The sequence below is a fragment of the Myotis daubentonii genome, chromosome X, assembly GCF_963259705.1.
Source record: "Myotis daubentonii chromosome X, mMyoDau2.1, whole genome shotgun sequence".
NCBI lineage: Eukaryota > Metazoa > Chordata > Mammalia > Chiroptera > Vespertilionidae > Myotis > Myotis daubentonii.
Genome location: NC_081861.1, coordinates 3,989,658 through 4,007,216, shown reverse-complemented (window position 1 = coordinate 4,007,216; position 17,559 = coordinate 3,989,658). Strand labels below are relative to the sequence as shown.

The 17,559-nt window shown below is 41.1% G+C and overlaps 1 protein-coding gene across 3 annotated transcripts in view; it reads right to left on the bottom strand.

Annotated features, from left to right (window-relative positions):
• RP2 (RP2 activator of ARL3 GTPase) overlaps positions 1-17,358 on the bottom strand; it is a 29,918-nt gene extending 12,560 nt beyond the window's left edge. Inside the window, exons 1-2 of one of the 3 annotated variants that reach the window (XM_059680049.1) lie at positions 17,045-17,358; positions 5,325-5,990 (exon numbers count right to left, since the gene is read on the bottom strand). In XM_059680049.1, coding sequence (XP_059536032.1) covers positions 5,325-5,990; positions 17,045-17,146 — 768 coding nt within the window. In that variant the 5' untranslated portion in view covers positions 17,147-17,358. The remainder of the gene's footprint in view (positions 1-5,324; positions 5,991-17,044) is intronic. The other 2 variants (XM_059680048.1, XM_059680047.1) reach the window with 2 other exon arrangements.
• Positions 17,359-17,559: the final 201 nt, after the last annotated feature.

Below are 17,559 nucleotides of genomic sequence, written 5' to 3'. Positions count from 1 at the left end.
GGTCCAACGTTGAGGCTGAGGTCGACACTGCAAACCGGTTCAACATTCAATCCCGTCAATTAATTTGGACCAGACTGTTTGAATTCCAAAAATGAAATTGGACCGCAAAGGGTTTTAAATATAATTAAATTTTTTTTGAATAGATGGAAACCTTAGTTTTGTGATAACGAAAGGAGAACGGTTAAGTAAATTATGGTGCACTGACATGATAAAATACCATAGTTCATTAAACATAACAAATAATAAAATGGGGAAAAGCTTGTATAACAATGTTAATTTTTAAAAACATGATACAAATTTATAGAGCATAGCACAATAATGATAGATTATATTTATGGAGTACTTACTCTGTACCAGGCATTTTATGCACTTTAGGTACTATTATTATTCTCATTTTACAGATAAGAAAACTAAGGCACAGAGTGGTTAAGAAACCTGCCCAAGATCACACAACTATTAAGTAACAGAGTTATGATTAAAACCCAATTGATTGAGCCCAGCTGGTGTTGCTCAGTGGTTGAGCACTGGCCCATAAACCAGGAGGTCATGGTTCAATTCCTGGTCAAGGCACATGCCCAGGTTGCAGGTTCAATCCCTAGTAGCGGGCATGCAGGAGGCAGCCGATCAATGATTCTCTCTCATCATTGATGTTTCTATCTCTCCCTCTCTTTTCCTCTCTGAAATCAATAAAAAACATATATTTTTAAATCTAATTACTCAAATACTATGCAGCTGTATAAAAGAAGGATCTCTTACTCTTTGCAACAGTATGGATGGACCTGAAATTTATTATGCCAAGTGAAATAAGCCAGTCAGAGAAGACAAATATCACATGATATCACTTATTTGTGGAATCTAATAAACAAAATAATTTGACCAACAAAATAAGTCCTGAGGCATGGAGGCATGGAACAGACTGACATATCTGGGGGAGCGGGAAGAGGTTAACCAAAGAACTTATATACTTGTATGCAAAGTCCATGGACACAGATAATAGTGTGGTGAAGGCCTGGAGGGGGGTTATAGGGGCTGGGTGGAGGGAGGTAAAGCAGGGGAAAATGTGGGATATCTGTAATATTGTCAAAAATAAAAACACATATATATTTAAAAACCAATTAATCTGATTACAGACTAAATAAAAAAGACTGTTCTTAAAAAGAATATTCTTTAAAAGACTATTCAAAGTACAGTAAGTACATTATGATTTTTAAACATATTTCTACTCTTCTTTATTTCTATAGTTTTCTTCAATGAGTGCATATTAATTTTTAAAATAATTATTAGTTTTTAAAATGCAGTCATTCAACCACTTCAGTTTTTAGCAAAGTGTACTGGGTTTTTAATATGAAAGTAACATATATGCTCAATAAAGAACATTTGAAAAAAAACAAAAACAACCAAGATGCATACTCAAAGACGTCACTGCCATATTGGCATACTTCCTTTGCATACTACCTTTTACCCTCCCAAGTTTACTTTCCCCCATTACAGAAATAATACATGTTCATTGCAAGGTCCATAGAACTACAAAAATGAAAATACCCTTTGCTTAATTCACGTCCTAAGAATAACCATAACTGTTAATGTTTTAGTATCTATAACTTTTGAGACTTACCTACTTAAAATAGATCAGATACTTATATAATCTACTTTTCCACATAACTGTGAACATTTTCCAGTTATTCTATAAAATCAGTTTTAATGATTAATAGTATTTCATCCTATGACTACATTATTCCTATTCCATCAAATTGGATTCAAACTCAAATTATTTTTTCACAGCCCTCAATGCTAACTCAGGAAAAAATTAAAAAGTAGCAGAAAATTATAGACATCACTGCCAGGTGATGACTGCAATATTACTTAAAACAATCCTACATCTGTTTCTAATTTTCTAGACTGCTCGTTACCTCTCATTTTATAGTCAGACACATAAACTGACAAAAGTAAGATGACTAATTCAAAATACCGTTACCTAAAAACAAATAATGAACTCTGAAACATGATTTCACTGTAAATATTTGAAGAGACTCTTTTTGAATGAAAATTATTCCACTTTTAGAGACTTGAAAATAGCAGTAACTACCCAACTTGAATTATGTAAGACTTCTAAACAATTCAAATTAGATTTATTCTAATTTATCCTGTGCATATCTGTCATCTAAGTAACAGCCAGCGAAACTGATTTTTAGGTGAAATAACCAAGGCCCAGTACGTCTCTTGACTCCCTATGGAAGGTGCTTTTTGCTTTACTCAGCTTTTCTGGACCCTCTCAAGTTTTATACTTCCTATCTATAAAAGAAAAAAACAACATTATGACATGTTTAATTTGTAGAAATAACTGAAACAAAATTCTGTGATACTCTTAGGGTTTAACAAAACCAGAGTTAGCAGTTCCAGTCTAAGACTATTCTAAGATATTTGTGTTATAATACAAAAAAGACTTGCTTTATTTTTTCCATCTCAGAATTAACTAGCTTCTACACATATTTTCCTAAGAACTTGAGCCTAATTTAAAAACAATGCAATCTCTCTCTTAAGTCACTGGTTTTCAGGACGTTTTGATACCCTCTTCACATGTGCTTGGCATTTCCTTTTTGTTCTCTTTTAATTCCTTAATTTTGTGGTTTCAAAATTAGGTAGAACAACTAGCCAAAAAAGTCCCAGGGTTTTTCTTTCTAGGCTGGATGACAGTATCTGTCTTGACTCCATGTACTTTTGGTCACATTCCTGCTCCACCAGGCATTTATCAACTTTTCTTTATAACTGAGATGGCATAGTAGCATAAGGTTTAAGGGTTAAGATGCAGCCTACAATGCCACATTACCTGGACTTAAGTAATGGCTCTGCATTTACCATGTGAGTGACTTTTGCAAGTTACGTACCCTCTCTCTGGCTCATTTCCCTTATCTGTAAAAAAAGTAACCATGACACCTATTTCATAGGTTATTATGAATTGAGTCCACTTACAATAGTGCCTGATATATAAACTCTATATAAATGTTAGCTATTATCATTATTATTAGATGTGTTTGTTTTAAATTATTTTGTATTCCAGAAGGATATCTAAAGAACCTCACTGGTCATATTGCTTTTGAGGGCACACAACACTGTCATTTTATACATCAGATACAAAAGTTAAGAACACCTGATGACACATGAAGACAGTGTTTGTTTTGAGGGCTTTTTAAAAATATATATTTTTATTGATTTTAGAGAGAGGAAGGGGTGGGATGGAGAGAGGGAGAGAAACAGATCAGCTGCCTCCTGCACGCTCCCCACTGGGGATTGAGCCCGCAACCCAGGCATGTGCCCTGATTGGGAATCGAACTGTGACTTCCTGGTTCATGGGCCAACACTCAATCACTGAGCCACACTGGCCAGGCTTGATGGCTTTTTTATTTAAACATACTATATATATAAAAGCCTAAGCTACTGTTAAGACCAAACAACTGGAATGATTGGAACTGGTCGTTATGATGCGCACTGACCACCAGGGGGCAGACGCTCAATGCAGGAGCTGCCCCCTAGTGGTCAGTGCACTCCCACAGCAGGAGCACCGCTCAGTTGACTGACCCGTCCAGGTGGCCCACCAGCCCGGTGGCAGCCACTCACTCCCTCAGTAGTCCTGCAGGTCCAAGCTCTGGAGAACAGGCCAGGCACCGATGGACCAGTGCTGCAGGCACAGTCCCAACAGTGCCACGGCCTCCTGGAAGTCGGCCTCAGGCACCACAGCTGCTTTCCCTCCCTAGACACTCCACAAGGAAGAAACAATATAAAAGTGGCTGCCAGGTGGCTCCCAACAACTGGTGCAAATGTCAGCGGGACAGATCCGGATCCTGGGCTGGCAAGGGTATCCCACCGCCCGCTCGGAGGGCTATCACATCCCGGCTCCTCCACCACCTCGGGACCCCACCCGTGCACAAATTCATGCACTGGGCCTCTAGTACTATATATTCTTTATGTCCACTCCTCATTACCTACCAAAAAGGAATTTAACCTGAATAATTACACCTTTTGAAAACTATTTGTAGATTTTAAAAAACTGCTATACATTATAATGAAAAGATTTTCCTCTCAGATGTTGGATTAACATCTTATTAGATAACTCAAAGGCTAGAAACACTTTTTCTAGATCTTACCAGATTCATAGCATGTTTTCATCAGATTGGTATAATAAAAAAAATAAAATATCAAAGTCTTAAAATTATACTCTGGCTTCTGTTGTTTTGAAAACTAGATCTCAGATATACTTTGTACATTTCAGACATGAGTTTTCTACATTGTAGACTGTGTATCTACAAAAGGTAGTCATTTTTAGCGTTTTTTTCCCTAAAATTGTTCCTCTTGACATAACTGTTACAACTCTTTAAAAGTCTAATCAAAAGAGACTTGCTGATATTTCCATTCACTTCTCCATTCCATGGAAGTTTGACTTTTTAAATTCAAACAGACTCCTCCTGAAGAATGTCTGATGAATGGATAATCAGAAATACTGCCGCTGCCTCCCTACAGGAGCACCTATCAACACAGGAACTGCTGCTTCTGGAGCCCCTACAGCCCTAGTTATATTTCAAGTGGAAGCTGCTACCCAAAGAACCTTTCTCTATTCACAAGCTCACCAAAAGCCCCTGTTCATGAGCCTATGACCTCTGCTATCCTAGCTCCCACCTCATTCTTCTGCACCAACCTCTCCTTCATGGCAATAGGGCAAAGGACAAAAAGGAAAGTAATGTAAAGGTTGCTCTCATGGTCACAACAGGCTCTGAAAGTTGTATTCCTAAATGTCTTTCCCACTTCCTGACCAATTAAAACTCGAAGTAAATTTCCCCACTAAATAATTATAAAAGGTCAAGCTTTACTATGCAGTACCACACTTTGTGAACTTCCGTGGAATTCATTTATTATAAAGAATGGAAGTTCTTTGAGGGCAGAGAATTTTGTCAATGTATCTCCAACCCCAGCATATACTATATTTCAACAGCTCTAAGTTGCCATCAATTGTAAGATGCATTTCAGATAACAAAAATGTACAAAAACAAATGGGCATCCTATAATCAATGAAATAGAGTAACAGAGTAACTCGCATGTAATACGTGCTTAATAAATGCTTACTGAATGGGATTATATTTTTAAAAATTTTCTTTGGGAAAGTATTTTGAAACCTAAACATTCAGCTTACAGATAAATCTGTAGGGGGGAAAAGACTATAACTTAAGGATTATCTGTATTTCTCATAGCCAAGTTGAAAAGAATGAAAGTTCTCTGCAAAGTGGTGTGTTTCTAACCAGGTGTATGTTCATCTCTCTTCTCTCTCTCCTTACCTCATCAATTAGTTTCATGGCATTTGCGATAGTATAATCACCAGCAAATAATACCACCAGGCATGACTCATCACTGTTCTTCTGTCTCTGACCGTGAGTTACAGGAACGATACTTCTATTGGCTTCTGTGGAAATTCGGACAGCTTGGAGCTCATTGGTAGTAGGTAGAGGAACATAGTTGTGAATAACAGCATTTTCTGGAAGAAGGCTCCAGTTGACTTCTCCAGACACAGGTGTAAAGTCATGGATGTTACTCCAGTTATTATTGAAGATACTTAGCCCTGCATCTTTGAACTGGAAAGCTAATTCAGGGTAGTACCATTGAAAACAGCCAAACTTGATATTTGTGGAAGACTCAATAATGGGTTGAGTGGCACAGCACAAAAAGACTTCCAGCTTTCTACAGTCCCGCACACGAAACTGTTGGCAGGCCAGTGCGCACTTGCAATCTCTGCAATTGCGGAAAAACACACTGCCTTTCACAGGTCCCAGAAAAATGATGCAGTTGGTACAGTCATCAATAGTAATTGTAGCAGAGTGATCAAAAATATAGATGTTACAGCTCTCACAGTCTTGAATGAGAAACTGTTGTCCTGCCACCTTCCCAGGTAAGCGACCCACTGTTTCATTCTTCAGTCCACTGAACATGTAGTCTTTTGGATCAACCTGTGGGGACAAAACACAGACCTTGAGTATTATTAACATTATTTAATAAATATTAATTGTCTATGGGTGCCAGGCATAATTCTTAGTGCTGAAATAATACTTCCTACTCTCACTGACTGTAGCATAGTTAGAAAATGAATAGAATATTTTTTTTCAAAAGGCATGAGGGAAAAACAGGAGTAAACTGTTATAGATAAAGGAAGACTCAAGGACATATCAACCAATGTGTGGACAGTATTTGGATCCTGTTTCAACATACCAACTGTAAAAACACTTTTTTGAAACAACTGAAGAAATTCTCACACATACACACACAGAATACTGGATGATATTAAGGAATATTTCAGCTCTGACCTTTTTCTTTAATTTTTTTTATTGATTTCAGAGAGAGGAAGGGAGAGGGATAGAGGGATAGAAACATCAATGATGAGAGAGAATAACTGATCGGCTGCCTCCTGCACACCCCCTACTGGGGATTGAGCCCAAAACCCGGGCATGTGCCCTTACCATGGGTTGACTTCAAACACTGAGCCACACCAGCCCAGCCTGACCCGTTTTCTTTTTCTGATGCTTTACTTTTAAAACTTCTGCTTCTTAAAAAATTTCTGAAATTGGAAGTACACCCACATAGAAATATATTTCTCTATCCTTCCATAAATTAATGAATGGGTCTTAGTTTCTAAACCCTGATTGATTTCTGCAATATACTCCAGAAAATGGAAGAACCCGAAGATACAAATCTGAGTCTAACATTCATTGAGCTATTCCGACAATGTAATTTTTCAAATGCCACCATTTCTATCGTTAGATACTCTAATCGAAAGCTCACATAATTTTATAAATAGTATGCCTGGAATCAGTCAGATTCCTTTTTTAAAGTTTAACTGGCCTATCAACATATAGTCACTAAAAGGGCATTTTTTCCAAATTACTTTTAAATCTACTTGCACTGTTTTACCTCTTTGTGGGTCTATAAATTTTATGCAGAACTATTCATGCACCAGAAACAGGCTCTCATAGATACAGTACTAAAAATCCAATCATTTAATCACGGTAATCATTAGCAAACTATCTTAAAGTTATTTACTCAATATTGCACAATAAATGTGGTACTTGTTTTACATAATGCATTAGAAGGAACACTGGTCTGTAGCATGAGGATGTATTTAATCTTTGACACCAGACACCTGATCTACTGGCATCTTGATCTTGGACTTCCCAACCTCTAGAACTGTGAGAAAATTTTCTGTTGTTTAAGCCACCCAATCTATGGTATTTTGTTTTAGCATCCCAAGCCAACTAAGTGTGGCTGCCATAGCAAAATAACACAGACTGGGCAACTCAGATAACAGAAATTTATTTCTCGCATTTTTGGGGGCTGGAAAGTCCAAGAGATCAAGGTACCATCAGGGTTGGTTTCTGGTAAGAAATTTCTTCCTGGCTTGAAGATGACTGCCTTCCTCCTATATCCTCACATGGCCTTTCCTTCGTGGGTACAGGGCAAGTTCTCTAATGTCTCTTCTTAGAAGGACACTAATCCTATCAGATCAGGACCCCACCCTTAGGACCTCATTTAACTTTAATTACTTCCTCATCTCCAAATGCAGTCACACTGGGAGTTAGGGTTTCTACATATGAATTTGGAGGGTGGGGGGCAGAAACATTCAGTCCATAACAGCTGCCAATGCTGAGGAGTTCAATGTAATTTACTATTCTTCTAAGAATTTTCTCTGGACACTTCAGTTCTTGTTCATGGAGAGAAATTAATCCTATAGCTAAAGAATTCTATAGTACAAAATTATCTGGACTCTCGATATGGTCTATAAAGAAGAAATTTAGGACTTATGTTGCTGTACTTTTTGAACAATTACTCAAAGTTCTTTAAAATAAAAGTTATAAACAACCTTAAGCTTAATACCATAATAATGTTGCAAGTAAAGTGCCTAAAATCACAAACATGGGAAGGCCATGTTTTAAACTACCTTTTTCACAAGAACCACTTATGAAGTAGGTTAGTTTAGGCTGTATTTCTTACTATGATCTGTAAAAGGTAATGGATATACTTTCAAAATCAGAGAAATGTTTCAGGAGTTGGAATTCACCTGATACAGCTACTAAACTAAGTTAAACATTATTTCCCTAACAGAAGACAAAAGTGAACATCTTAATCTTTTACTGAGTAGTGATATAAAATTTTCATTGAAATTCATCTCACAGTTAAACTTCCATAATAATGATCTGAGATGAAATAATAGAATTTGTTAATTTCAATGGAAATCCAGTCATGATAGAAGTTCAAATAAGACCCAGGAGTATAAGAAACACTATATAGGTTCCAGCCACCATTCTAAGTGCTTTATAATTATTCACTCAATCCACATAAAAATCCCTATGAGGGTTGTGTACTATAATTATCTCTGTTTTATAGATGAGAAAATTGAGGCCTCCAGAGGCTAAATAACTTGCCCAAGGTCATGGGGTAAATGCTTGAGCTCAGTCTCAGACCTAGGCAGCCTGGCTCTTAAGTACACAACCATATTCAAACAGAAACCAATATTAACTAGGTATGTAAATCAACGGCACAGAATAAAGAGTTCAAAAATAGACTTACATATTTATTGACAAAGGCAATTCAATAAAGAAAGGATAGTCTTTTAAACAATTGGTGCTGGAACAACTGGACATCTATATGTAAAAAATAAAAAGTATTTCCCATACTTTGCACCATATATAACAATTAACTCAGGATGGATCATAAGTCCTACATATAAAACCAAAAACTGTAAAACTTCTAGCAGAAAACAGAGGTGAAAAAATTTTTGTAACCTTAGGTAAAGATTTCCTATATGTGAAACCAAAAACATAATCCAAAAAGGAAAAAATTTATAATTGGACTTTTATCAAATTGAAAACTTATGTTCTTCACAAGACACTGTTAAGAGAAGACAAATCACTAATTGGGAAAATTTTTGCAAATTTTTATATGACAAGGGACTTGTATCTAGGATATATAAAAAAAAACACCTCTCAAAACTCAACAAAAAGAGAACAAATAACCCAGTAAAAATGGTAAAGATTTTTATAAACACTTCACCAAAGGAAATATATGGATGGCAAATGAGTACATGGAAAAATGCTCAAAATCACTAGTTATTGGGAAATGCAAATTAAACCACAAAGGCAAATTAAACTAGATTCCTATTAGAATGGCTGAAAGTTTTTTTAAAAACTGAACATAACAAGTTCAAATGAGGAAGAGCAACTGGATCTCTCATACATTGCTGATGGGAATGCAAAATGGCACAGCCACTTCGGAAACTAGTTTGGCAGTTTCTTATAAAGTTTAATATACAGTTTCCATATGACTCAGCAATCCCACTTCTAGGTATTCACCCAAGTGAAATGAAAACTTATGTTCACTCAAAAACCTGTATGCAAAGATTTATGGTAGCTTTATTTATAGGTACTAAAATTGGAAACAACCCAAATGTCCTTCAACTGGTGAATGGATAAACAAACATGGTACCATCCATACAGTGAAATACTACTCATCTATAAAAAGGAACGTATCATGCTAAGTGAAAGAAGCCAGACTTAAAGGTTATCTATAATAATAAAAGCATAATACGCTAATTAGACCGGAGGTCCTTCCAGACAACCTTCTGGACGAAGCCGTAGTGGCAGGGGCCGAGGCAGAGGCAGCCTCCGCAACAGCGGGGGCCAAGCCCCTTGCATGAATTTTGTGCATCTGGCATCTAGTATATTCTATGATTCTATTTATATGATATTCTAAAAAAGACAAAAGCAAACTGATCAGAGCCTGGAGGCAGGGTTGACTACAAAGGAGCATGAGGATATTTAGGAGGATGATGGAGCTGTTCTGTATCTTGATTGTGGTGCTAGTTACTGACTATTCATTTGTCAAAACTCAAAGAACTGTACACTTAAAAGGATAACTTTACGGTATGCAAATTATGCTTTAATTAAAAGAAACAAATTACTTAAAATTTAAACAGTAAGTCAGTTTCAGGGTAACATAGCTATGTAACTGAAAGGTTATTTCACACAAATGCAAGTATCAGTGCCACATAATTACAGAAATAATAAATACCAGTACCTTGACCTTTATACACTGATGATGAGAGAAGATGAAGTATTATATTTATACTAGAGGTTCAATGCACGAAATTCGTGCAAGGGGCTTGGCCCTCGCAGCCGCACCTTCGTCCGGACGGTCATTCTGCTGTTTGGTCTAATTAGCACATTAGTTCTTTATTATATAGGACTAGGGGACCGGTGCACGAAATTCGTGCACTGGGTGTGTGTGTGGGGGGGTGTCCCTCAGCCCAGCCTGCCCCCTCTCACATACTGGGAGCCCTCAGGCGTTGACCCCCATCACCCTCCAATCGCAGGATCGGCCCCTTGCCCAGGCCTGACGCCTCTGACAGAGGTGTCAGGCCTGGGCAGGGGACCCTCATTTCCCCCCATCACTGGTTCTGCCCCCAGCCCCCTCCGATTGCTGGCTCTGCCCCTTGCCCAGGCCTGATGCCTCGGCCAGAGGCGTAGACCCCCATCACCCTCTGATCGCCTGATCGGCCCCTTGCCCAGGCCTGACGCCTCCGCCAGAGGTGTCAGGCTTGGACAGGGGACCCCCATCTCCCCCCAATCACTGGCTCTGACCCCCACCCAGGCCTGAGGCCTCTGGCCCAGTAATCATGCCTGGGCAAGGGACCCCCAGCTCCCCGCGGTTGCAGGCTCCGCCCCTGCCCAGGCCTATTGCCTCTGGCCTAGGCGTCCGGCCCGGGCAGCGGGGACCCGCAGTGGCAGTGGGGGGCACCGCGATTGCGTGGGCTCCGCCCCTGCCCCTGCAGGACGCCTCTGGCTGACGCGTCCGGCTCGGGCAGCGGGGACCCGCAGCTGCAGCGACCCCGCGATCGTGGGCTCCGCTTTAGGCCCAGGCAAGGGACCCCTAGCTCCCGGGACTGCCAGCTTCGACCGTGCCCAGCTCCCATCGCTGGCTCCACCCCTACTTCCTGCTATCACTGGCCAGGGCGGCAAAGGCGCCTGATTCTCCAATCATGGCTGGGGGGCAGGGCAAAGGCGGCCCCAGCCGCCTTTTAGCTCCCCCCTGGGTTTCCGATCACTGTCAGTGGCAGGGGGTTCTTCCTGCTTTCCCTTTCGCCTCCCTGCATTGTGCCTACATATGCAAATTAGCCGCCATCTTTGTTGGCAGTTAACTGCCATCTTAGTTGGCAGTTAATTTGCATATAGCCCTGATTAGCCAATGAAAAGGGTAGCGCCGTACGCCAATTACCATTTTTCTCTTTTATTAGTGTAGATTAGCTCACATGTTACTAAATACATAAACACAAAATAGAATTATAAAATTTTAGAATTGGAAAGGATTCTCCTCTATCAACTAATCTAACCTTAATTTAATTTTATATCTTATCACATTCCCTTTGTTCACCCAGATTTGCCTGAATGCTTCTAGCAATGCTTACCTCCCCTCATGAGATGCTCAAAGAATTAGAGAACTGAAAGGAATCTTAAGAAAATGGGGACTAGAAAAGCTAAATTATTTTATCAGTGAGGTGAAGTGGAATGCAGAATACAAATTAAAACCCAGTTCCACACACTTTCTACTCCCTGTGCTTTTCCCCTTTATCAAAATTTTATGAGTGAAGAAATTGTAATGCTGCTGGTGCAAATGTAAAATCATACAGACACTTTGAAAAACAGTTTGGCCCAACCGGAGTGGCTCAGTTGATTGAGCATTGTCCTGTGCAGCGAAGGGCCATTGGCTTGATTTTCACTTAAGGGCACGTACCTGAACTTCAGATTCCATACCCAACCCTGGATGAGGCATGTTGGGGAAGCAACCTATTGATGTGTCTCTCTCACATTGATGTTTCTCTCTTCCTCTCTTCCCTCCTTCCCTTCTACTCTTTCTGAAAATCAATGGAAAAAACATCCTTGGGTGAGGATTAACAACAAAATAAAATAAAAAGGTAGAAACAACCTGCATGCCTATCAACTGATCAATGGATAAATGCATAAAATATCTATTCTATGGAATGTTACTGAACAATAAAAAGGAATAAAATACTGATACATGCTACAGTATGATGATCTCAAAAACATGCTAATTGAAAGCCAGTATCAAAATACCACATATTGTATTATTCCATTTATAAATGTTCAAAGCAGGCAAAGCTACAGAGAAAGTAAAAGTGTGGTTTACAGAGGCTGAAGAGAAGGGGAGTGGGTATGGGTTTCTTTTGTGAGGGATAAAAATGTTCTAGCCCTGACCGGTTTGGCTCATTGGATAGAGCATCGTCCTGTGGACTGAAGGGTCCCGGGTTCGATTCCGGTCAAGGGCATGTACCTTGGTTGCAGGCACATCCCCAGTAGGGGGTGTGCAGGAGGCAGCTGATCGATGTCTCTCTCGTTGATGTTTCTAACTCTCTAGCCCTCTCCCTTCCTCTCTGTAAAAAGTCAATAAAATATTAAAAAAAAAATAAAAAAAATGTTCTAAAATTAGATCATAGTGATGCTAACATAACCCTGTGAACTTATTAAAATAATGAATTGTACACTTTAAATGAGTGAAATGTGTGGTATATGACTTATATATCTCTCAGTAAAGCTATTTAAAATGAATAAACAAAGAACTATTTATTTCCTTGTAAAAAAACACAACTTTATGTAAAGGATTTAAAAAGTATGTTAACAAATTCTCTGACACTCCTCCCATCAAGAGGTCTTCTTCCCTTGGATGTGGGTGGACATTTGTGGTAGGTATAGCTCCACTTAAGAGGCTAGCTCAGTGATTCTCAACCTTCTGGCCCTTTAAATACAGTTCCTATGCTGTGACCCAACCATAAAATTATTTTTGTTGCTACTTCATAACTGTCATGTTGCTACTGTTATGAATTGTCATGTAAATATCTGATATGCAGAATGGTCTTAGGCGACCCCTGTGAAATGATTGTTCGACTGCCAAAGGGGTCGCGACCCACAGGTTGAGAACCGCTGGGCTAGGTAGAAAAAGCCATGCAGCTTCTACCAGTTTCTCTTTAGGACACTTGCCCCTGAAGCCCTGCCATCATGCTGTGCGGAAGCCTGGGGTACCTGATGAGGCCCCTGGCCCCAGGCTAAGCTCCTAGCTGAAAGCCAGCATCAACTTGCTAGCCAGCTCTGTGATTAAGCCATATTGAAAGCAGATCCTCCAGCCCCCTAGTCAAGCTGCCTCAGCTGATGTCACAGAGAGCGGAGCCAACCCTAATAAGCCCTACACAAATTGCAGAGTTGTGAAAAAATAAATACTTGCCATTATTCTAAGCCATTACGTTTCGAGTGGTTTGGTACACAGCAATGGATAACCAGAACACCTTATGTACTTAAAAGGCTAAAAACAGCATCTAGCCCCCTACTCAATGCAGACACTTCTTTCTGATCTGAATGTTTCACTAACATTGAGATCAGTTACTTAAAAAGCCACACTTCCACTGACGAACAACTCGGAATTATGAACTGCTTTATGTTAAGACCAATTCTGTCCTTCCCTACATCTAGTCTATTTCTATCCTCAGAGGTAACCATTACTGTCTAATTCCTCTTCCTAAGAACAGGCCTTTATTAAATAGTTGAGAAATCTTTAGCACTGTCCCATGTTATAGCCAAGGAACGGGAAATGCACGAATTGGCTGCTTTATCCAAAATTCCATAACAGATACTGAATTAAAAAATGCAGTTACTTGAATCTCTGGTATAAGGCTTTTGTTTAGCATTATCCTATCCTATATAATAAAAGGCCAATATAGAAACTGACCGAACAGTGGAATGACCAGTCGCTATGATGCACACTGACCACCAGGGGGCAGACGCTCAATGCAGAAACTGCCTCCTGGTGGTCAGTGCACTCCCACAGGGGGAGCGCAGCTCAGCCAGAAGCCCTGAGCCGGGGAGCGGGCCTAATCTGTCAGTCGGACATCCCCCGAGGACTTCTGGGCTGTGAGAAGGCACAGGCCGGGATGATGGACACCCCCCCCCCCAGTGCACTAATTTCGTGCACCAGGCCTCTAGTTCCTATAGAATATAGAATATGAGACAGATGTAATGGATACAAGATGTGCTGTCCATACTCAAAATCACAAATTTCATACATATGCCATCATTTCTATCATCTAGGAGGAGTATTGGCATGACTGACCGGAAAATGAAGACTACTTTTCTGTACCACTCCACTCCTCTTCCCTCTGCTTGTACTAAAATATTCAACTCAAAAAAGCTAGTCAGCTCTTCAAGGGCAGGGGTAATTCTTCTAATTTTGATTTTTCCCTGGTATTTGAGTACATATACATATTGAATACTTTGCATTGCTATGGGAGGCAGCATATGGATAACAAGGATAAAAGCATTTCTTTCCAAATGATTTAAACACAGATCTTACACTCCAAAAATATTTCTCACTATGTCAATGTAGTAACTGTACAGTTTTTCCCCCCGAAGTCAGCAGCAATAGAAAATGAACTTCTTACACTCTTGATTACAGTATCAGTCACCATGACAACACTTAGTCCACAAACATTCTTTCTAATTGAGACCATTTCTCCTAGCTCCAGTCCCCTAAGACTGGCCCAATTACACAACTCAAAACCCAAAACCCAGAGGGTGCCTCTCAATAAAGATACTCTGATTACACAACGTAAGGAAAAATTTAAACTTGCTTTTTCCAAGTTGGGAGGAAACTTTTCAGGCACCACATTTTGTTTTTACACCTAAAGTCTTGCCAGCTGAATAGTAATTGTCTGATATAATTTTAAAACTGCATATGCTATACTCCATGATCACATTATACAAACGATTCTGTTAATATTCATGCAACATCTCATTTATGTTCTATGGGCTGTATTTGCATTCTATTGCTTTTAAGGTACAGCTAAAATCTTCTGAGAGCAAGAAAAACCATGTTAACCTCAGTAATAGCATCATTAGACTAATACAGAACATTTGCACACTAGCCCAAATCGGCCTCATGAGAGGTAAGAAACTAGAAAAAAAAATCTTTAAATCATATAAAATGTAGCAGGCTATCATAAATGATGAAAAAATGGTGATGTCTCCATTATCTTGAAATGTAAGCTAGTAATTCTCTTTCTCTAATCGTCCAAAAGATTTTTAAATGGGGCTGTGTTTCAGAATCTAATGCACATTTAGAAAAAGTTTGATTAGTTGAGTTGATCAAAATTTTAACTTTTACTATAAACATACCCAAAACCATGAGCTTATTTTACATACCGAGTAACATCTCTTAGATCTCTACAACTAAAGAACCTAGTAGTGGTCCCAAAGAATGTTCCCTGTAAACTGAAAGTTTATTGTATGCTCATTTTGGGGGGGAAAGCTTAGATGCTGGCATCCCCTATTCTATTTTCAATGAGTTTATTTAGTCAAAGAGCAAAAGAAAAAAACACACCACAGGACACACCCATTTATCTGAAAGGAGCAAGATTAACTAAAAAGTGAGATTCCAAGTAACCTGAACATCATGTTAATGAAGTTTAATTGTAAAACAATTTATTATGATGTAATGACTCAAAGGGCAACCAAGATGACTCTAAAAATAAAAAAACAAAAGCACTTTAGTTTAGTTTTGGTCTATGATGTCAAAACAAAAAGCTAAAATAAAAACAAATACACAGCCTTCTCTATGGTAGACAGTTGAAGCTTAAACAGCATTGTTAGAAATACTAAGGCTGAGCAAATGAGTCTTTAAAAATGCCCACCAATAATTTTAAACCATAGGTATAATCTTCTTGTACGACAGGAAGCACATTACTTTCCATTCCTATATTATAAAATGCTGCTATAATTAAGGATAAGAGAGTATAAATACACCATGAAACCCAGGAACAATCTGAAAGACAGGAGCAGAAATATGGGGCTGAGCATCCACTTTCTTAAATCTGGCACTTGGAGAACCGAGTTCACATGAATACATTCTTCTGGGGATTGGAAATCACACAGGCAGGCCTGCAAAATCAAAACATTAACAAGAAATTTCCTATAAAGCATTTGCGGATAAAGATATGTTACGTTAACCAGGGAGAAGAAGTTAACTTCATGACACCCATTTTTTAAAAATCTCTCATTTTGTTTGGAAGAAAAAAAATTGGATACATCTATAAAGTCTTTTACTAAACACAAATGGAGAACTATGTAGAAAGAGGAAGCCTTATGAAATTGATGACTAAGTGTGTTTTGTGCAAGAGTGGACATTTTCCAAGTTTGTAAAAATGTTCTGGCTCTATGTGAAAATAAACATTAGAGCGTTTTCATGCATTTCAAGCAATTCGTAAATTCTGCCTGCTTCATGCTAGTTACACAGTCTGGACACACATTCCACGACTGATCCGATTTTCATGACTCCTTTCGGGTCCCTGAACGGGGCGGGAAGCCGCCCGTGGAACAGCCCGCGGGTGTGAGCCAAGTCAGCAGTGAAACAGGCCAATAGGTACCGGAGCGACTTGCCGGCCCGCGGCGGACAAAAGACACAACGGCCCCAGGAAGCACACGAGCCGCGAGAGAGATGAGAATCAGTCCCGTGTGTAACTCGAGGACCCGACCCAACCCCACTCGCTCGGCGCTGCCCGGAGAAACGAGCAGATTGGAGCCTCAGGGCACGGCCGGCTCTCCCTCCTCCCCAGGACTCCATCCCGGGACCTTGCGGGTGTGGAACGGAGGGCGAGCCCCCGGGAAGTGAACTTGGGCATCTACCGGGTCAACGGCTCAGCCCCCTCAAGCGCCGCCCGGTCCTCCGGGGTCCCGCCCGCTTCTTCGATCCCTCAAAAAGTCATCCATCCCGACTTCAGATACCGGAGGGAGGGAGGGGGAGGAGGAGGAGGAGGGAGAGAGACCGCCAGCTGTTCGGTCGCTCCCCTCCGCCCTCCCCGGCCACAGGGGACCCTGGCGGGGCGGCTGGGGGCGGGGGCGGGGGCGGGGGCGAGGGCGGGGGGTCCAGCGAGCAGCGGCCGCGGGGCCCGGGTTACCTTCTCGCGCTGGTCCCAGCTGTACTGCTTCGGCGGCTCCTCCTCGCCCTGGGGCTGCGCCTCTTTCTCCGAATTCCGCCTCTTGGAGAAGCAGCAGCCCATGGTCCCGGCTGGGGGACTCCCGGCCGCTCCTCCGGCCGGCCCGCTCGCTCAGGCGCCCCCCGGAGCTTGGCGTGCAGCCCGCGCGCCCGGTCCCCGCGGCTCTCCGGTCCCCGCCTCACGGAACGGCCCGGCCGCCCTCAGCCCAGTCAGCCCGCGAGGCCTAACAGCCCGGCTCCCCTTCCCTCTCAGTCTCCCCGACGACCCGCCACGGGCTATGTCCGCTCTGCGCCCCGCGAGCCAATCAAAGCCCGCCGAGCAGCCCTGGCGCCGCCTATCGCGGGAGGCCGATGCCGGCACTCAACCAATCAGCGTCTTACGCCGGCGCCAACCCCTGGGGGCGGGCCCGGCCCAGCCGCCGGGGCGCACGCACTGCCGGCCCCGCCCCGCCTCGGAGTCCGCGGGGGGTCTCTAGC